Source organism: Mesocricetus auratus, unplaced genomic scaffold (genome assembly GCF_017639785.1).
Source record: "Mesocricetus auratus isolate SY011 unplaced genomic scaffold, BCM_Maur_2.0 Super-Scaffold_4256, whole genome shotgun sequence".
Taxonomy (NCBI): domain Eukaryota; kingdom Metazoa; phylum Chordata; class Mammalia; order Rodentia; family Cricetidae; genus Mesocricetus; species Mesocricetus auratus.
In genome coordinates this window covers 116,841,915-116,863,319 of record NW_024429182.1, presented here as the reverse complement: position 1 = coordinate 116,863,319, position 21,405 = coordinate 116,841,915, and the positions used below count along the sequence as shown (strand labels likewise).

The following is a 21,405-nucleotide window of genomic DNA, read 5'->3' as shown; positions in this document are numbered from 1 at the left end:
ACAGACATAATGCAGGACAGCGTACCCATACACAGAACATAATAAAGCAAAAAGGCTTTACAACCTGTGCCAACAGCTGAGGATGAGGTGCGGTTGTGAGAATTCTTGCCTACTGAGTTTGATCCCCAGCACCGCACAATAAGCAGAGTATTTTGGCACATGCCTGTAATCCCAGTATTCAAGAAGTGGAGACAGGAGGCTAAGAAGTTCCAAGTCATCCTCCATAAGAAATTTGAGGCTAGTTTAGGATGTGTAAGAACGGTTTTGGGGGGGGGGGGGATCTGAGAATGCAGCTTAGTGATCTTAGTAATAAAATGCTTGCCTTACTAAACTCAATGTTCAGAGCTATAAAAAAAAAATTACCAGACAGGACCAACAAGCAGAAAGAAATCACTGTATGAGGACGGTGTTTGCTGATGAGGGTACCTATGGCTTTGGAGTAGCTTTTCCACACCTTACAAAGTGGTGAAGCTGAGGACAAGGACCCTCAGAAGGCGTGGGGGCAGCCCTGCACAGAAGGGCCTGGAAGGATGTGTTTTAAGAGTATTCGGGAAATGAATCCGAGAACTGAGAACGATAGTAGAGACCTTTGATCCCAGCCCTCGGGAAGCAGGACAGACCTTAGTGAGTTCAAGACCAGCCTGATCCATATAGTGAGTTCCAAACTAGTCAGAGCAATGCAGTGAGACCTTGTCTCCGATAAGTAAGTAAAAGACCAGGGCTGGGGACACAGTGATGGAATACTTGCTTCTTCTACACAAAGCTCTGAGGTAGACTCTGAGCACCACGAAAGGTGAATGTGATAATAATAAGTATTTAGAATATCACAAGGTGATGCTTCCTAGTTGAGGAGAGCTAGATAGAAGGGATCCGGCTTGGAAATCCTATGTGCGCCTCTGCGCCTAAGCCAGCTGCCTCCTGCTCAGGGACAACTGCAGACAGTTGTGAAAAACCCAGGGCCTTACCCCAAAAGTCTAGTAATTCTGGCAGCTTCTGCAGAATGCATGAGGCCCACAGGCTGCCCTGTTCCCTCCTGAAAGGGCCTCCTAGCTGACCTATTAACAGCCAGAGGCACCCCAACCCTGTCCCTGGGGCATCCTGCCAGCTGCTTCCTCCCACTCAGGGACAAACACAGCAAGACAGTTTTGCGAAGAGCTTTTTAGTAGCTAAATATGGCACCATGTGATTCAGAGCAGTATAAATTACAGTATGCAAAACACACTGACTGGCTGAGGTAACGCACACTGCTCCTGCCTAGTGTCCACCGTGAGGGAAAAACACTCACAGATTTAAAAACATATCCATCATTAAAAAAAGACCTGTCCCCTAGAAAGGCCACCAGAGAGGGGCTGTGAGGCTCACCCTCTACCATGTATGGAGTGCCCACTGCGTCTGGGCAGTGTCTGCCCCTACTGCTTGCCCAGAGCTCTGTCCAGGTTGCTCTTAATGGTGTCCAGGAAGTCTGTGGTGTTCAGGAAGTGTTCATTCAGCTTCACACTGCCAAGAGAACATTGGAGGCGACTCAGACGTCCTGAAGGCCATCCACCAAGCCCTTCCCAAGCACATCAGACCCCAAGCATCAGAATGGCCATCTCAGGCCATCAGGCACAGGTTCAAGTTTGCCCGTAGCTCACTGCCAAAGGGCCACAATGAAGTCAGAAACTTAAAAGAGTGACAAGCCACTGGACATAGCTGCCAATAGAGACCAACTCAGGCCTGGTCCAGGGAGGCTGAGGACGTGTCCTGCACCAGACCCCAGGCAGTTATGCTGGCTCATGAGACGGGCCCTAAGTGGGGCCCCCTGGCTTCCTCCCACCTCAGGTCTCAGGTCCTGCACCCCAAAGCACACACTTGCTGAGGCCATGGATGCATCCAGCCAGGTCCTTGGTCATAGCTCCACTCTCCACAGTCTCTACACACACCTTCTCCAGAGTCTGCGCGAACCTGCAGGGATGCGGCAGTGAGGCCCTAGGCATGTGGGCAAGACCATGGGCCCAACCAGCCCAAGTCCTCCCTGTGTGCTCACTTGATGAGGTCCTGGTTCCCATCCAGCTTCCCTCGATGCTCTAGCCCCCTCGTCCAGGCAAAGATGCTGGCGATAGGGTTGGTACTGGTGGGTCGGCCCTGGGGACAGGCCATGGGATCAACAGCTGAGCCCCACACAGAGCTACCCACCGTTAGAGCAACACGTCAGCCTCACCCTCCCAGCATCAGTGGGCAATGAACCTTGAGGTGCACACACTTACCTTCTGGTGCTCTCGGTAGTGGCGGGTGACTGTCCCGTGAGCAGCCTCAGCCTCAATTGTCTTCCCATCAGGGCAGACCAGCACAGATGTCATCAGGCCAAGGGAGCCAAAGCCTGGGAGTGGGTAGATCTCCCCTCAAGGTCATGCTCAGAACGCTTCATCTTAGGCTGGAGGCCTTCCCATCTTCTGACCCCACCCCAGCCCACTGCAGCTGTGACAATACTACCTCACAGGCAGCTGTCATCAGTGGGCTAACACAGGTCTGTGCTCCCTTCCCAGACCCCACAGCCTGGGGCTGTCAACCTCCTAGAAGGCCTTTCCCAGCAGGAATGAGCTGCCACCAGCTATTTCGCAACCATCACGGTTTCTGCTGCTGTTAGGCTACCTTCAAACTTAGTCATTTATTTCCAAATGTCCCCAAATCCAGATTTTAGCTAGAATGACTCTGTCGTCAAGGGAATCAAAAACTCCCCCAGACCCACAAGGAATGAGAAGGCTCAAGGAAAGAAACATGGGCAACCTACATAAGGAGAAAACTCAGCTCAGATTTTGTCTTTACATTTCATTGTTTTTATTTTGTGTAGGGGACGGTACACATGTGCCAGTGCAGAGGTCAGAGGTCAGCTTGCAAGAGCCTGTTTTCTCCACCATGTCAATTTCAGGGATCAAACTCCGGCAAGTGCCTTTACCCACAGAGCCGTCTCAAGAGCCCCTTTCCTGTCTTGTCTTATTTTTGCATTTGTTTAGCCTAGAATTCACCTTGTAACCCAAGCTGGCCTCAGATTCACAGCAGTCTTCCCACTGCCGCCTCCTGAGTGCTGAGATTACAAGTGTGAGCCCTAGTATCCTGCACTCCTTTCTCTATTAGAACAGCCTTGTAACACACCAGCCACAGGCACAGATCCCCGGGACTCACCAGCCTTCCAGACAGGCTCACTGAAGGCACTCTCTCAAAAGATAAGGTAGAGGGAAGGGGAGACACCCCAGGTGGTAAAGGTTCTCACCACCAAGCCTGATAAGGTCAGCCTGAGGTCAGTCTCTGAGGCCCACAGGGTGGAAGGACGGAGCCAGCTCCTCAAGGTGTCCTCCGCCGTCCAAACGTGTGCCTCAGCGTATGCACAGCACAGATAAGCCAAGGCCTGCGGCCACAGCTCACTAGCAGAGCAGTGGCCTGGCTTTCACGAAGCCCTGTGTATAGTCGTATTGCCAGATAGACAATGACCGCATGAAAGCTTTTAGACAGGGTCTGTTATGTGGCTCTGGCTGTTCTAAAACTCACTATGTCCTTAGACTCACAAAGATCCAACTGCCTCTGTTTATGATGCCACCACACCTGACCTTATGAATCTAATTTAAAAAAAAAAATATATATATATATAGGGACTAGAGAGATGGCTCAACGGTTAAGAGCACTGGCTGCTCTTCCAGAGGACCTGAGTTCAATTCCCAGCAACCACATGGTGGCTCACAATCTGTAATGAGATAGGATTCTGGTGTGCATGAAGAAAGAGCACTCATATACATAAAATAAATCTTTAAATATATATATTAAAAATAATAATAAGGTGGAACAGAAGATACCTAACACCTACTTCTGGCCTCTACGGGGAACACACATACACATAACACATACATACATACACACACACACACACACACACACACACACACACACACCTCCAGGTGACTCCTCTTTGAGGAGTCCACACTCATGCTCCTGTTTTTTGTTTGTTTTGGTTTTGTTTTGTTTGTTTTGGTTTTCAAGACAGAGTTTCTCACTTTGTAGACCAGGCTGGCCTGAAACTCAGAGAGCCGCCTGTCTCAGCCCCCCAAGTGCTGGAACTAATGTGCCACCATGCCTGGCCTAACTTGGGTGTATCTTAACTTTTTCCCCAAGAGTCACTCCTTTATTCAACCCTGTGCTCACATTCATACTGAAATCTTTCAATTAAAAAAAAAAAAAGCCACCCCAGTCATGGAATATCAACAGTTCCCCCTGGAGCCGGTCATCCCAGCATACCTTGAGCCAGGATGTCGGACTGTACATCTCCGTCATAGTTCTTGCAGGCCCACACAAAGCCACCTGAAGACTTGAGCACCTGGGCCACCATGTCGTCAATGAGCCGATGCTCGTACCAGATCTTATTCTTGTCGAAGTCAGTCTTATAGTGCCTGGGGACAAAAGGGCTTGTTTCGGGGAGAGGACAGGAGGCCGGCAGCTCTAGGACCCTCCCTAAAGCTCCAAGCTGAAGGAGGCCGGCAGCTCTAGGACCCCTCCCTAGACCTCCAAGCTGAAGGAGGCCGGCAGCTCTAGGACCCCTCCCTAAAGCTCCAAGCTGAATGAGGCACACTGGGAACACAACCTCCCCAGGTGGAGTAGGGAAGGCGCAGGGGAGCCGGGAGGCTGCGGTGCCCGCAGAAAGCGTCAGAGGCTGTTACTTGTCAAAGATCTCCTGGAAGATGTCCTTGAAACGCCCGTCATAGGCCTTCATAATGGTGTTCTTGGTGCTCAAGTAGAGCGGCCACTTCTTCTGGATAGCGTACTGGAAGCAGCTGTGCGCAAAGCCCGAAATGGACTGTGGGGAGAGCGGGCATAGCATGGCCCCGGGCCTGAGGACTGCCGGTCTTGGCCATGGTCCGGGCCAACATCACTTCCACAAGACTCCTCAACCTTTGCCACTATGGACTGAGCCCCGGTGTTTTTTGTTTGTTGTTTGTTTTTTTTCTGCGTAACAGTCCTGGCTGTCCTGGAGCTGGCTTTGTAGACCAGGCTGGCCTTGAACTCACTGAGATCCCCCTGCCTCTGCCTCCTTAGTACTGGGATCAAAGACGTGCATCACCACCGCGCAGCCGGCCCTGTTGTTTTGGCTGGTGCATCTTTTCCCTCCAGACTTTGGGGAGCACAAACCCCTACTGTCACCTTCACTTTGGATAGCTCTCTCTACCTCACAGACCTTACAGAGGGCCGGTGGAGGCCTGGGTGGCCTGGTTAAACTGCCTAAGGCTAGGTTTGACCACATGTCTTCAATTTATCCAATTAGAGCCTTTCCTCCTGGCCATCGGTGATTGGCTCAAAGGCGATCACGTGACCCAATCCCGGCCAGCACAAGGAGACTCTCTTTTCTGACCAAGTGGTCCTTTCCATCTCTTCCTGGCATGAGAATGAGGCCAACATATGTAAAGAACGCTACAAAATAGGCAGGGATGGAGGTGAGTTGGGGAGGAGGCCCTGGCCAGCCTTACCTCGTCGGTGTTGTACATCCCCATGCCCACGCCACCGGCAGGGAAGTTGTACACCTCCCATTCCTTGGCACCGCTGCCGTCCTTTGGGGTGAAGACCATCTTGAACGTGCCAGATCGATCTACCACAAAGTCTGTGGCCTTGTACTGCAGAGAACAGGTAGTCTGAGCCAGGGCTTCCCATGGGGAGCCTGAGTCAAGCAGACTTTGTCTCCAAGTCTGTCATACCTGGTCGCCATGGGCATGCCTGCCAATGGTGATGGGTTTGGTCCAGCCAGGGACAAGACGGGGGATGTTTTTGCAGATGATGGGCTCTCTGAATACGGTTCCCCCAAGGATGTTCCTGATGGTTCCATTAGGGCTCTTCCACATTTTCTTAAGCTTGAACTCTGTGAATACAGGGATATGATAGACCCACCACAGACAGAGCCACCAGAATGCACCCCAAGCCAAAACATAGCCAGACAGGGAGCCCATGTGTCATCCCGGAGAAGGCAGAAAAGTCTAGAGCAGTGGTCCATGGCCCCTTTAGGGTCCCCTAAGACCATGGAAAACACAGACATTTACATTATGATTCATAACAGTAGCAACGAAATAATTTTATGGTTGGGGGTCACCACAACATGAGGAACTGTGTTAAAGGGTGGCAACATTAGGAAGGGTGAGAACCACTGCTCCAGAGTATAAACACATGGCCTTGGAAATCGACTAGTTTTGCCTGTGAGGCTTGCAATGTGCCTTAGTCTGAGCTCTGAAATGAAATCACTGACAAAATATCAAGCGTGCTGACTTGTCCTTAAATAAGTTGTCTGTAAAGTGCCTGGCTACCGTTTTACCAGGTGACTACTCAGTGAAGAGAAAGGGCCCTTGTCCATAATAGAGTGAGCGGCAAAGCCCAGCACTAGCTGCAGATGCGGTTCAGGGCCTGAGTCTTACTCTAAGTACTTTCACCTCCCCACCTTTTTAAATTCCAGGAATCAGGGACATCAAGGAAAAGCTCAGCACTAAAACTCACTCCAGTGTGCAATAGACAGCTGATGTGTCTTGAGTTTCCCTTTATTGTTGTTTTGCTGGGGGGGGGGGGACCCAGGGCCTTATGCTAGTATTCCATCACTGAGCTACACCCCCAGCTCTGCCGACCATCTGGAATGCTTGTTCCTAGCTTCTTCATACTGCAGAAATTAGGGAGGAAAATCCCTAAACTATATTCTGCTGTTGTTTTTGAAGCTTAAGGACAGTTTCATTAGAGTTAAGAGAAAATAACAGGCCAGGCAAGCTGTGGGTCTCAGCAGCTGCCAGAATAGAGGAAGTGGAGAAAGGAAGAGAGAAGGGGATCTGACAGTCACGTGGCACAAAAGAGGGGGGCTTTAGAAGAGCAAAGTGCTCAGAGGTCCAGGAAAGCAAGTTTAGCCTTTAGCTAGCTCTGCATCATCATGATACCCACCCTCCCCCAGGCTTCCACGCAGCCTGCCAAAGAGGCCAGAAGTCAGAAGGCCAGGATCTTAACGGCATTCACTACTGTGAGAGAGTGCCCGTGCCATCTCCTTCCTCCCTGTAACCGCCGGTGCCTCTCTCTGGTGTAAGCCATGCACCACAACAGGGATATCACCTTCCTGGCCTCCAGAAGACAGGAAGCCTGGACTGGCTATGAACAGTCACACCTCCCCCAGGTACACCATAGCGACCTCAAAGGCTCTGCTGCCCAGCAGACCCACTCAGCAAGACTGGACTGCCCTCTCAGTCCCCATAAACCCCAGCCCAGACCCCAAGTGACACCAGCCTCAGGGAAGCTCCCATTCCCCGTCCCCTAAGGAGTGACACAGGCAACTGCTTCCATCTAATGTGTGGTAGACAGTCTGTAACCCTGCCAGCCGCTGTGACCCTACCACACCTCCTACCTTCCACACGAGCCTCATCAGGGGTGATTGTGGCACACTTGACAGCCACACTGTACTTCTGGGTGGCCAGAGCAGAGTCAATGGTGACCTGGTCATTGGTCTGGTCACGATTTGGAAGCCCGAGGTCAAAATACTTGAGTTGGACATCCACATGAGGCAGGATGAGCTAGGGGAGAGAGCCGAGCAGAGTGTCAAGCCAGAAGACTGACTTGGGCAGGGTGCCGAGGCGAAGAAGTCACCTGGGCAGGCAAAGGATGCGGGAAATCTGGTAGATAGGGCACAGGAAAGGGGCTAGGGTCAGCCATTCCTCAGCAGGGCAAAGATGGCAGAAGGCTGAGGCTCTGAGTGGTAAGCCAGACTGGGCTCCACAGAGGGGAGCCAGGTGTGAGCATCTCCTGCTACTCATCACGTCAGCAGGAGGATCTCCATGAGTTCGAGGTCAGCCTAGTCTACAGTGTGAGTTCCAGGACAGGCTCCAAACCCTGTCTCAAAACACAAACAAACAAAAAGAACTAACGACTACTAGTGTTGTTAACATGAGGAGGGTGGGCAGAAAGTGAAAGAGGACTATGGTCGACCGAGGAACCATAGGGGGCTTGGGGCCCTGCTACTTCGTGGGACTGACCATCTACCTGCCACGCATCAAGGGAGGAGAGCTACCTTCTCCTTGATGAACTGCCAGATGATGCGGGTCATCTCATCGCCATCCATCTCCACCACTGGCTTCTCCACCTTGATCCTCTTGTCAGCATCTAGAAATGAATACAGAGCACATCGTATCCAAAGGTTCCAATGGCCCAGCAACTGCCCCCACCCTGCTTTCAAGACCTAAATTCCCACATGGAGGATGGCAAGATAGAGCTAACCCGTTACACCCAGCTTAAGGGGCTGGGGCCAGCCTGGCCAGCCAGATCCTTTCCCCTTGGAAGCTGGAGACCAACAGAACCACAGGCAGCTGGGACTACCGGGTCCAGACCAACTCAGGGTTCCTGCCCACAGATCATCAGGTGGACGGAAACCCTGCTTCTCCAAGAGTCTCAGTTCTTCCCTGTCCCCTGCTTGTCCTTCCAATGTGATCCTCTCAAAGGCACTAAACTGAACTGCTGTCTGCAAGCTGGGAGCTCTCAAAAGCTTGAAGCTCACCTTGCTGTGGGAGTGCACGCCTTTAATCCCAGCACCCGGGAGACAGAGGCAGGTGGATCTTGATGAGTTCAAGGCCAGCCTGGTCTACAGAGTGAGTTCCAGGACAGCTTCCAAAGCTACAGAGAAACGCTGTCTTGGAATCCCCACCTGCAAAAAAAGCTTGAAGCCAGGAGAGACATGTGCAGGCCCACAGTGAGAGCTCACCATGTGCCTGACAACCTGCTTATCAAATCTCCATCTCATTGCGAAGCAACCCCAAGGGATGCATCCCTAGAGCCATCTTGTTTGTTGGCTGGTTGGTTGGTTGGTTGGCTGGTGTTTTGGAGGCAGGGTCACAGGGAGCCCAGGCTCTTGAACTCTCTGTGTAGACAAGAATGACCTTGAGTGTCTGATCTTCCTTCCTGCGCCCTCTCAGGTCCAGGGTTACCTGTCTGCTTGTTCATTTGTTTTTTACTTAGCATCTGGATATGTAGCCCAGTCTAGCCTGACATTCAGTGTCATGATCCTTCTGTCTTCGCTTCCTAAATACTAAGACTACTGGTGCATGCTACAGTACTCACCAATTCCATTTACTTTATTTTATTAATACATTTTTCTTTGTTCTTTAATGATTTTTTAAATATTTTTACGTGCATTGCTGTTTTGCCTGCATGTAAGTCTGTGTGAGGGTTTGAGATTCCCTGGAACTGGAGTTACAGACAGTTGTGAGCTGCCAAGCAGGTGTGGGGAATTAAACCTGGGTCTTCTGGAAGAGCAGCCAGTGCTCTTAAGGTCTGAGGGTCTTTGCAGCCCCTCATTGCTTCCATTTTAACCATGAGGGAACTGAGGCTTACGGCCTCAGGCTATGGAGGAAGAACACACAAAGCCCAGAGGACTTGGACCTTCCTCTCTGGGAACACAGGCTTATGGCACCTGAGACAGGGACTCAGCCTGAGTCAAGCAGGTTCAGGTGGGTTGGCCATTCTAGAGAAAGTACCAAAACCCCAACAAGGGCAAGCAAGAGGGCTCAATGAATAAAGGAGCCTGCCACCAAGATCCACAACCTGAGTTTGATCTCTAGAAACCAAATACTGTGAGCGAACCAACTTGTCCAAGCTGTTCTCTGACCCCCACCATACACACACACACACACATTAACATTTATTCCTGTGTGTGAGTGTTATGCCTGCATGTATGCATACCACATGCATGCAGTGTCTGAGAGGGTCAGAAAAGGGCATTGGATTGCCTGGAAACCAGAGCTATAAATGACTATGAGCTGTCATGTGGGTGCTGAGATCCAAACCTGGCCGTCTGTATGAACAGTAAGTGCTCCTAACTACTGACCCATCTCCTCAAAAATATTCCTAAAAATGCCTCAACAACTTGGCCTCAGGCTGCAGCTCTGTTGATTAATGCTTGTCTAGCATGCAAGCAGTCTTGGGTTCAATCCCCACCATCCCATGAACTGGATGTGGTAGCAAGCGCTAGAAATCCCAGCACTCAGGAAGAGGGAAACTCAGGGTAAGTTCAACATCATCTTTAACAACATAGTAGTACATTCGAGGCCAGCCTGGAATACCAGAAAGTTTGTCTGAGAAGAAGGAAGACAAGAAAAGCCCAGTCAGCCTTAAATGTACATATCAATGCCCTACAACACACCTCAGCCATGACTCATGACACCCTTGAATGTAAACCTCACACAAAGTGAGCAAAGAAGCTCACTTCCCAAAGACACGCAAATGACTTTGTACAGTAAGGAGAGAGAGAACCTTAGAGGCCATCTAGGGAGAAAAAGGAGAGCTGGGGGGTGTGGGCAAGACAGAATCCAGGTCCCTGGCTCAGTGTAGCCGTCCTTGTGGGTCAGACGCCGAGAAGCCAAAAGAACAGACGTCAGCTAGCCCTCTCCCTGGGAACTAAAGGCGTACATGGCTGGCTCCATTACCATACCCAAGATGCCTTCAACCCAAACTATAGAATTCTTTCCCTTTTGTCTGAAGCTGAAGTGAGAAGGACCTGAGACAGTCTGCTGGGCACAACGTGCTTGGCTTCTAGAAGTCTCTTCTGAGAGTTAATTTAAAGACAGCTTGTCAGATTTTTAAAACATTTAAAACCACGTCATAAGCCAGTTCTAAGGGTCTCCTCAGTAGCAGGTGACACAGCCTAATGCCAGCATCAATGTGGGTGCCACACCCTCAGCAGGGGGAGGGGAGGGTCAAAGTCAAGATCACACCCCCGCTGTGGGAGCCCTCATAGAGTTAGAGAACACAGGGCCTATCTGGTCACATAGCAACCTGGTGCTAAGTACGCATCATTGACACTGCAATAGTATGTTGTGAAACCACCAAGGGAGGGAGGGGAGATAACAGATAACAGAGCAAGCAAGGATGTTGTCAAACTCCAGGTTGCTGAGGCTTCCCAGAGGAGCTAGGGGCAGGGAGCTGTTCCAAGCCAGGTGGGCCCTTTTGCTTTGCCCTAGAAACTGATGTCCCTCCCATTCCTCCCCTACCCCCCAACCAAAGACATCACAGAGCCTGGCATATTCACCCCAAACACTCATCCACTGAACTACACCCCTGGGGTGGTTTGACTAAGAATGGCCACCAAAGGCTCATATGCAGTCATCAGGGACTGGTACTATTTGAGAAGGATTAGAAGGTGGGGCCTTGTTGGGGTGTGTCACTGGGGGTGGGCTTTGAGGTTTCAGGTGCAATCTCTCTTGCTCAGTCTACCATCAGGAAGTATCTGTAGTATCTGTCAGCTACTTCTGCACCTCCACCTGCCTGCCGCCATGCTCCCTGCCATGACAATAACGGACAAAGCCCCTGAAAATGTAAGCAAGCACCTCTTGCTTTTTTTTTTTTTCCAGTTTAAATTTAGATAAGAAATGAGGTTGCGGGGTTGGGGGGAGGGCACGGGAGGAGGGGAGGGAATGGGAGAGGGACCTGGAACTGACTTGTGAAGCAACCTCGTTTCTTATCTAAATTTAAACTGGAAAATAAAAAATAAATAAATAAATAAATAATAAAAAAAAAAGAAATGAGGTTGCTTCACAAGTCAGTTCCAGGTCCCTCTCCCATTCCCTCCCCTTTGCTTTTTTTTTTTTTTAATGTACCTCTGGAACTTTTTGTTTGTTTGTTTTTGTTTTTCGAGACAGGGTCTTTCTGTGTAGCCCTGGCTGTCCTGGAACTCACTCTGTAGGCCAGGCTGGCCTCGAACTCAGAGATACACCTGTCTCTGCCTCCTTGGTCCTGGGATTAAAGGTGTGCACCACCACCGCCTGGCTGCTTTTTTTATTAAACAGGCAGTCTTCCCTATCCAATTAGTGGATTTTTGTTGTTTGGTTTGAGTTTTGGTTTGGGGAGGACAGGGTCTTATTGTGTAGTTCAAGTTGGCCTTCAACTCTTTCTGTATTCCAGGATGGTCTCAAATGCAAAATCTTGCTGCCCCTGCCTCCTAAATATTGAGATTACAGACACCAATACCACCATGCCTTTTAAAGTATCCATTGGTGTCTCATGTTTTCAAAAGTCAGGAGAGGGGCTGCGGTTAAAGAGGACCCAGGTTTGATTCCCACCATGTGATAGCTTACAACTGTCTGTAACGCTAGTTCCAGGGGATCTGATCCCTCTTCTGACTCCTTGAGCACCAAATACGCACATGGTACACATGCAGGTAAAACACTCGTTCATACACATAAAATAATTTTTCTTGTTGAAATCAGGAGGTGCTGGAGAGATGGCTCAGAGGGTAAGAACACAGGCTTTTCTTCCAGAGGTCTTGAGTCAGATCCCAGTACCCAGGTCACAAAGCTCACAACTTCCTATAAGGATTAGTATGTGCTACGTACTAATACAGATACACAAAATTCAAAATAAAGTAAGTCTTTTAAGGAAAATCATGCGAGTGGATTTAGAATGTAACTCAGCTGATAGAGTGCTTGTCTAATATTCACCACCCCTCCCCCAGTTCAGTCCTCAGGACTGCATAAACTGGGCTTGCAGGGTCAGAAACTGAAGGTCATCCTAGACTACACATGGAATTCAAGGCCAGCCTGGGCTCCAAGTGACCCCATCTCAATAAGCCAACTGGGAGGGATCATGTCTTTTAGTTAAGACCAAGTGTAAACTGTCAAGAGATTGAACCCGTTGTGATGTAGTGGACCTGAGTTCTCAGCCCTCAGGAGGCCGAGGCAAGAGGCTGGGCAAAGCCCTGGGATCCATCGCCAGCACTGCCAAAATAAACTGCCAACAAACAAGCAAACCAAGAGAACAAAAGCCAGAATCAAATTCAAAGCAGGGGCAGGAAAAAGATGCTTGCACACCCACGGTCATTGCAACACCATTCACAACAACCCAAAGTGGCGTCTAGCAGTGAGTGAATAAACAACATCCATGAAACAATTCAGACTTAGAAGAAGGAAGAAATCAAAATAAATCCTGTCACATGCCACACATGGGTGAGCCCTAAGGACAGTGTGTAACACAAACATGACAGTTATGCCAGGTGTGGTGGTGCACGCCTTTAGTTCCAGCACTCAGGAAGCAGAGGCAGGCGGATCTTTTGAGTTCCAGGCCTGCCTGGTCTACAGAACATTCCAGGACAGCCAGGACTGTTACACAGAGAAACCCTGCCTCAAAAGAAAACAAACAAAACAAAAAACAAAGACATACTGTAAGATTCTCTTACACGGGTGCCTAGAGCACCTTCCCAATGTTTCTCAACCTTTAATACAGTTCCTAATGTTGTGGTGACCCCCAGCCATAAAATCATTTTTGTGGCTATTTCATAACTGTAGTTTTGCTACTGTTATGAATTGTAATGTAAATATTTTTTGGAGACAGAGGTTCATCAAAGGGGTCGAGACCCACAGGTTGAGAACAGATAGCCTAGACCTTTAACGTACAAAAAAGAGGCGGAGCGCTAGCTGCCAGGGCTAACAGAGGAGGAAGTAGAAAGTTACTGTTTCCTAGACACAGAGTTTCAGTTTGGAAAGATGGAAAGGTTCTGCAGATGGAGCTGATGGCTACATAGTAACAATGCTAACCTATGAAGTCAGAGGATTGGAAGGAAACATCGAGTATGAACAAGATACATTATATGGATGTGTGAAGTTGTCAAAGAATAAATTTAAATGTACTATTAAAATAATAGTAAAAAGAAAGCAATTGCCAAAGAATAAATAAAAGATCTTCTAGGGCCAGAGATAGGCCAGCCGCCTGACCACTGAGTTCAATTCCTGGATTCTATCTGTTAGACAGAAAGAACCAAATTCTGCAAGTTGTCCTCTGACATAAGGGTGCTGTGGCAGACATGTACACACACACACACACACACACACACACACACACACACACACACACACACACACACATTAATCAATGTAAAAAAAAGTCTAAAAAGAAAAGTTGTCATGGCTAATATTTTAACCAAAATAAAAGTAGCAAAAATTTAACAACCCCCCTATACACTCTTAGATCGCAGCCTGTCTTGAATGAGTTACCCCTGTCACAGTGACAGTGACATTCACTAGGAGCAAGGAGAGTGGGGCTGAGAGAGGGCCTCCCTGTTCCAGGCTGACCTGTACCCTCTAGAGTACCCCAATGGTGGGCATTTGAGACTTTTTCCTGTTGTTTAGTTTTGCAAACAAACCATGCTCTGCCCACTTCAAAGAGACAAGGGATGATAAACCATCTTTTTTTTTTTTTTTTTTGGTTTTTCGAGACAGGGTTTCTCTGTGGCTTTGGAGGCTGTCCTGGAACTCGCTCTGTAGACCAGGCTGGCCTCAAACTCACAGAGATCCGCCTGCCTCTGCCTCCCGAGTGCTGGGATTAAAGGCGTGCGCCACCAACGCCTGGTGATAAACCATCTAAACCACAAGAAATGGGCTGGAGTGGGGGAGGTGCTTACCACACGAGATTAAGAACCCAAATTCAAAACCCCAGAACCAACATAAAAGAGCTGAACTCAGTTGGTGCCTGTCACACAGCAGTGAAATGTAAGAGATGCTGTCTCAGAAAAGGTGAAAGGGGAGGGCCAAAACCCAAGGTTGGCTCTGACCTCCACAATGTATACCATAGCTTGTATGTACCCTTGTCAAGAGGGAAAGGAAGAGAAATGTGTCATTAAAGCACAAGGAGCAATACCCAAGACTTTCTGAAAGCTTCCAAAGTGACAGCCAGCTTGAATCTCTCAAGGGCCTAGGTTCCATGCCCAGCATTACAAAAGATAAACAAGCAAAACATGGGGCTCACGAGATGGCTTACAAGCTGGGAGAACTTGTACTCCTAGGACCTGAGATGCTTCACTACATGGACTATGCACTTTAGCTTCAAGGGATCCAATGCCTTCTTCTGGCCTCAGAGGCACCAGCACATACATCACGCACACACACACACACACCATACCACACACACACACACCACACATCTCACACACACACCACACACACACCACACATCTCACACACACACACCACACACACACCACACATCACACACACACACCATACATCACACACACAGACACACCATACCACATACACACACCACATCACACACACACCACACATCACACACACACACACCACACACACCACACATCATACACACACCATACCACATACACACACCACACATCACACACACACACACCATACCACACACACCACATCACACACACACCACATCACACACACACACACCACACATCACACACACACACCACACACACACACCACACATCACACATCACACACACCACACATCACACACACACACACCACACATCACACACCACACACACACACCACACATCACACACACAAATAAAAAAGAGTTATTTAGGGGCTGGAGAGATGACTCAACAATTAGGAGTACTTGGTGCTGTTGCAGAGGACCCAGGTTTGGTTCCCAGCACTCATATGGTGGCTCCTAACCATTTGTAACTCCAGATCCAGGGGATCTCATTCCCTCATCTGGCCTCCACAGACACCAAACATGCATTATGCACTTGGTGTGCATATTTTTATTAAATAAAAAAATAAATCTATAAAACAAACAAACAAAAAATATACACCTGATTGCAGGATAGTCAAATCCTGCAGATCTTTCTTTTTCACTCAAAATAAATAAAAGAATCAAAGTTCTCAAAAATGGCCTAGGGGTTGAGGGTGTGGCTTAGTGGCAAGTGCGTGTCCTCCAGTGCAAGGCATTTATTTGATTGTCAGCACCAAAATAAAAGAGAGGAGAAGCCAGGGCGTGACTCAGTAGAGGGCTTGCCTACCATACACGAACACCAACACTGCATAAACAGAGCATGTGTGTACATCTGTAATCCCAGAATTTAGGGGGGTGGAGGCAGAGGGAATCAGAAGTTCAGGACCATCCTCAGCAACACAGAGAGTTCAAAGCTAGACTGGAAAACATAAGACCACATGCGTAAGACCATGAACTGAAACCCGAAACTGCCCCTCCACCACCGTGCTGAGGTGGGATTTCCAAAAAATAGGACATATTAAAAAATGGCATTAAAAGCCGGGCGTTGGTGGCGCACGCCTTTAATCCCAGCACTCGGGAGGCAGAGGCAGGTGAATCTCTGTGAGTTCGAGACCAGCCTGGACTAACAAGCGAGTTCCAGGACAGCCTCCAAAGCCACAGAGAAACCCTGTCTCAAAAAACCAAAAAAATAAAGAAAAAAAAATGGCATTAAGCCGGGCAGTGGTGGCGCACACCTTTATTCCCAGCACTTGGGAGGTAGCGGCAGGCGGATCTTTGTGAGTTCGAGACCAGCCTGGTCTACAGAGTGAGTTCCAGGACAGCCTCCAAAGCCACAGAGAAACCCTGTCTCGAAAAAACAAAAACAAAAACAAACAAACAAAAACAAGACAGCATTAATAGTGGGGGAAAATGATGGTGCAAGATGGAGTCCTGTAGGCCATTTCTCCACGCTCCTAGCCTGCCAAGAAAGAATGTAAATGATGACACCGTGATCACCACTTCTCTATAAGGGATAGATTCCAATACCGGCAGTGGGCACCTGGCACTGTGGATAGTTCCAAACTCTGTGTGTAACGTACTTTCTCCTGTACATACATACTATGATAAAGTTTACCCTACCAATCAGCAGAGTTAAATATTAACAATAACTGATAAACTAATATACTATAGGTTATATGAATGTGTTCCCTTAAAAGAAAATCCTCCCACTGCCAAAGACTTTATCTCCTGTTTGTCACACAGTGCAAGCCACCTTGGAACCTGCGGGTCCCTCCCTCCCTCTCTGATATCTAAAGAGTCAGCTTCCTCCCCTGCTCAGACTTCGTTCATTTGGGTCTTTTCTGTCTGCCCCATTCGAACCTTCCCACACACCTTACACCTTCTTAATTTAGCTCTTCCAATATTACATCTATTCGCTCTGTACACCACATGCACTGCAGTGTACCTTAGCCTTCCCATACGCCTTACGCCTGCTTTATTTAGCTCTTCCAATATCATGTCTGTTTACTCTGGGCACGCGCATGCACTGCAGTGTACCTTTGGAGGTCAGAGGACAATTGGACAACTTGTGGGAGTCCATTCTCTCCTTCCACCATGTGGGTCCTGGGATCAAACTCAGGTCACCAGCCTCAGCACCCAGTGCCTTTGTCGCCTTCGTATCTTTCTGCTTAGTTCATTACTATGTGTCACACTGGTCGACTACCTTAAGTGCCTGTCCCCTCCACATTAGAATTAAAGCCCAAAGGTAGAATCTTCCCCACTCCCGCTCCTAGCTCTGTCCCCTAAACTTTGCATGGTTTCTGGCCCACAAAAGGAAGACAACATACTAAAGGCATAAAAGGAGGACAAGCATATGTCAGGGCTGCCTGGGCTCACTTTCTTTTGAATGGATGTATTGCCTCCCTTCCCACTGCCCAGGGCCATTGTCACACATAAGCAGGGAACGCTCTCATGTGATGGGCACCCTGCCCAGAGCAGTCACAGAGTAGATGAGTATTTGTAATCTGGGCTGGAGGTGTGACTCAGTGATGGAAGGCTTGCCTAGTGTCTGTGGCTCCCTGAGTTAGGGCTCCAGCACTTGGGGGAGGGTCTTGCACCCAGGAGTTAAGGTACATGCCTACAATCCCACCTACTCAGAAGGTGGAGTCAGGAGGTTCACAAATTTTAAAGCTAGCCAGAACAGTTTAGTGAGACTGGCTCAAAACAGTTTAGAAAGACCTGGAACCTGCAAGGCATGTGTGAAGCCCTGATGCATTTTACACAGTATAAACCCCAAAGCCAGCCACAGATCCTGGCTTCCCACAGTAAGGAGCTCCTCTCCACGTCTACCTAAGTGGAAGGTAGAATGAGCCCAAGAGAACTCAGCTAAAGGTGGAAAACTTGGGGCAGCCCAGTCTTTCCAGGGCAGCCATTCTCAACCTTCCTAATGCTTAAGACCCTTTAACATAGTTTCTCATGCTGTGGTGACCCTCTAACCATAAGGTTACTTTGTTACTACTTCATAATTGTAATCTTGCTACTGTTATGAATCCTAATGTAAACATCTGCTATTGGGCCCCAAAGGGTCCAGACCCACGGATTGAGACCTGTTCTAGAGTGATCCCCTCAAAACCTACTGGGTCAAACACAAACACCCAAACCAACTCTGGGGGAAGCTGTGCTGGGGATGGGCAGCTGGGGACCCATCTGACCTGGCTTAACAGGGCAGAACAGAAATGAATTGGCCCCTGGGTCTGCAAAACTTGATGAAAGGCCAGGTGGTGGTGGGATGCATCTTTAAATCTAGCACTCAGGAGGCAGATTTCGAGGTCAGCTTGGTCTACAGAATGACTTCTAGTACAGGCTCCAAAGCTACAAAGAAATCACACCACATCTGTCTCTTTCTCACACATGCATAATAAATAACGAAGTTCAAAAAGCATTTGATCATCAACCATTGAATAATTTATTCTAGGATCTTAGACACTTGGAATTGCCTGTCCCCTCCAAGTGTGCAGGACTGTCAGGACAGTATGTATGCATGTATGTATTGTGTATATGCATATATACATATATGTATATATATTGTATATATGTATACATACATATATATATATATATATATTTAAGGTGAAGAACTGATGAAGTTTCTTCGCTTTAAAACTAAGGTGAGGAAATGACAAAGTTTCTAGCCAGGAGTAGAAGAAAGGGAGTCTCGGTAAGTGCTCGTGCCACACCTTCTCACAGTCTAACTTACAGAGCTGCCAGTAAGTAGCTGCTGAGGGACACAAGCTAGAAAGAGCTGCATGTGGGAACTGCCGGGCGGCGAGCACACCGGACGGTTTTGTTTGGTGTGCTTTGCGCACCACCCCACTTGGTGACCTTTGGGAAGGACCTTCCACTGACTGCTTTTTAAAATGTATATCCAGCTGGACGTTGGTGGCGCACGCCTTTATTCCCAGCACTCTGGAGGCAGAGGCAAGCGGATCTCTATGAGTTCGAGACCAGCCTGGTCTACAAGAGCTAGTTCCAGGACAGGCTCCAAAGCCACAGAGAAACCCTGTCTCGAAAAACCAAAATAAATAAATAAATAAATAAATAAAATGTATGTCCAAATTCAGGATCCCAAAGGAGCTTTATCTTCTTGGTAATGTGGTTTCTTGGAGTAGTTTTTGTTTGCTTCTTTTATTTTTACCATTAGTGCAGCCCCCCTCCCCCGAATAAGGGGGAAAGGTGAAAACAAGAAGTGCTGGGCGCCTTTAACTTCTACAGATTTTGCTTCAGGGCCGCCACATGGGCATCTTAGAGGCTGCGGACATTTGACCGGGTTTCAGGACTCAGGCAGAAGCACAAAAGCAGAAATGTCCCTTTCTCCTTGGCAAGGGGGAGGGTCAGGGGCTCCGCCCTCTCCCTCCTCCTGGTCCCCAGCTCCGGTCAGCTGCTCCCCCACTCAGTTAAAGATTACCACTCTAGCCAGGCCAAGCTCCATAGCCAGACCCACCCCCTCTTCCTCATTCTCTTCCAAGGGGCTTTGGGCCAGGTCAGGATAGAATTTCCGCAACCAAAAGGCCACCAAGCGCTCTACATTGTTCCGTGTCTTTGGTAGCAGAGCGTTGAGTAGCTAGGGTGTAAAAGATGCCCACATGCCAGGCTGGGCAGCCTGTTGGCAATGGAGACTCTAGCTAAACCCTGCTTACTTTGCCTAGCGTTGCGCCTTCACGTTTAAGAAGGAAGCTGAAGGCCCGCTATGCAGACCTCGTGGTAATGAGTGACCGCAGAAAACCACAAAGCGCGTGTACTGTCAGCTCTCCACAGCTTGTATGCCAGGCAGGACCGACTCACACGCAGCGCCTGGCGGGCCCAGCAAGAAAAGGCCAGGACAGGGCCCAGACTGAGCCTCCAGGGCAACGAAGGGTGCGGGAGTGGCAGCTAAACAAAAGCGGGAAAAATAGAAGAACATTCCTCCAGCTGTCGAGTAAAGGTTCCAAAAATAGCTGACGTCGGCCTGCTGGAGAGGAGGGACCAGAGTGCGCCTGGATTGGAGCGAAGGGGAAATGGAGGCCTCTCCTCCTTGCCTTTGTCTGAGCCAGGACCGCGAGGTGACCCTCCCCTGCCTAGGGCAGCAGCAGGCCGCTCCGGCCCCTCTGGGTCGCTCGTCCCCTCCAAGGGCACAGGGCAGTCAGGATACCTCACTCCGGATCCAGGCACACCCCCAAAAAACAATCCCCCCGAAATACCTGATTAGCCCCAACCCTTAGGGGACCCAGCAACCATGCCCCAGGCCACCAGCTGCCACTGTCCCCTACACGCGAACCCCTGCGCCTGCAGCAGCCTGGGCGCGCCCAGCGCGGGAGCCCGGAACGAGGCCACCGCCCGGCCCTTAGCGACCCTCACGCCGTCGTTCCCCGGCCGCCGGCGTGTCGCCAGCAGCGCTCCGGGGTCCCCCTCCCGGGACGTCGCCACGTCGCAGAGCTCCGAGCGCACCCGCCCCCCTGGTGCGGCACTCACAGTGGCGCCGTGGCTGCTCCGGCCTGCTGGGGACAGTCAGGGCGGCCGGTGCCCAGGCTCGCGCCGAGCCAGGGGCTTTGCAGAGCGAGTGCACGGCCCGCAGGTAACCGGCCATCCCGAACAGGAGAGGTCCGAGCGCGTCGCTGCACCAGGCTGTGCGGCGGGGACTCGGCTAGTCCGGGTGGCCGGGACCCAACCGGGGCGGAGCTGCGGAGCCCGCCGCCCCATTGGGTCTCACCCGGGAGAAGGCGGGTCCAGGGCCGGGGCAGGAGCCTGTCTGCCACCCTTGGGCCTGTACCAGAGCTGGGGCCGCCCCAGCGCTGAGCCCGCGCTTTCTGGGCGCCTCAGTCAATCACCAAAGCAGCAGAAGCCAGTGAGACCCATTCGGGTCGCGAGGGCTCACGGAAACACGACGCCCCACCAGGATGTCAGCAGTGACACGTCGCCTTAATCCTCTGCGTCCTCCGCGTTTGGCTGACCGATCTACAGAGATGCATTCATCAAGCCAATTGACAAACTGCGTTCTTGAGCCAAGACCCCAGGGTCTCCTAGGGTCTCCTCCAGATAGCGCTCAGTTGGGTGGATTAACCAGGATAAGAGTTGAAGTTTCGAGTGCGGTGGAGACAAGAGGATCATGAGTTCAAGGCCAGACTGGGCTACATGAGACCCTGCCACAAAAACAAAGCAAAGCAAAGGGTTGAATCCCCCCTTTGTTCCTGCATTAGACCAGACTTCTAGCCCCGAAAGTCTCTTAGCATGGCTGGAATCTGTTTCCCCTGGACCTAAGAGTGCTGCCAGGTGCCGGGCATTGGTGGCACACGCCTTTAATCCCAGCACTCGGGAGGCAGAGGCAGGCGGATCTCTGTGAGTTCGAGGCCAGCCTGGTCTACAGAATGAGTTCCAGGACAGCCTCCA

The 21,405-nt window shown here is 49.9% G+C and overlaps 1 protein-coding gene across 2 annotated transcripts; it reads right to left on the bottom strand.

The window, feature by feature from the left end:
- Positions 1 to 1,143: 1,143 nt before the first annotated feature.
- On the bottom strand, positions 1,144 to 20,669 carry Idh2 (isocitrate dehydrogenase (NADP(+)) 2). Of its 2 annotated transcripts, XM_005077796.4 has the most exons (11): positions 20,491 to 20,667; positions 8,045 to 8,136; positions 7,385 to 7,550; positions 5,715 to 5,875; positions 5,490 to 5,633; positions 4,686 to 4,822; positions 4,267 to 4,418; positions 2,247 to 2,359; positions 2,027 to 2,124; positions 1,852 to 1,944; positions 1,144 to 1,497 (listed from the first exon to the last, which is right to left on the bottom strand). In XM_005077796.4, exons 1-11 carry the CDS (start codon positions 20,603 to 20,605, stop codon positions 1,410 to 1,412), a joined length of 1,359 nt encoding a protein of 452 aa, XP_005077853.1. In that variant the 5' UTR covers positions 20,606 to 20,667; the 3' UTR covers positions 1,144 to 1,409. The 2 variants fall into 2 exon arrangements, with proteins under 2 accessions (XP_005077853.1, XP_040585658.1); XM_040729724.1 differs by lacking the exon at positions 2,027 to 2,124 and having other exon boundaries at positions 20,491 to 20,669.
- Between the last annotated feature and the right edge of the window lie 736 nt (positions 20,670 to 21,405).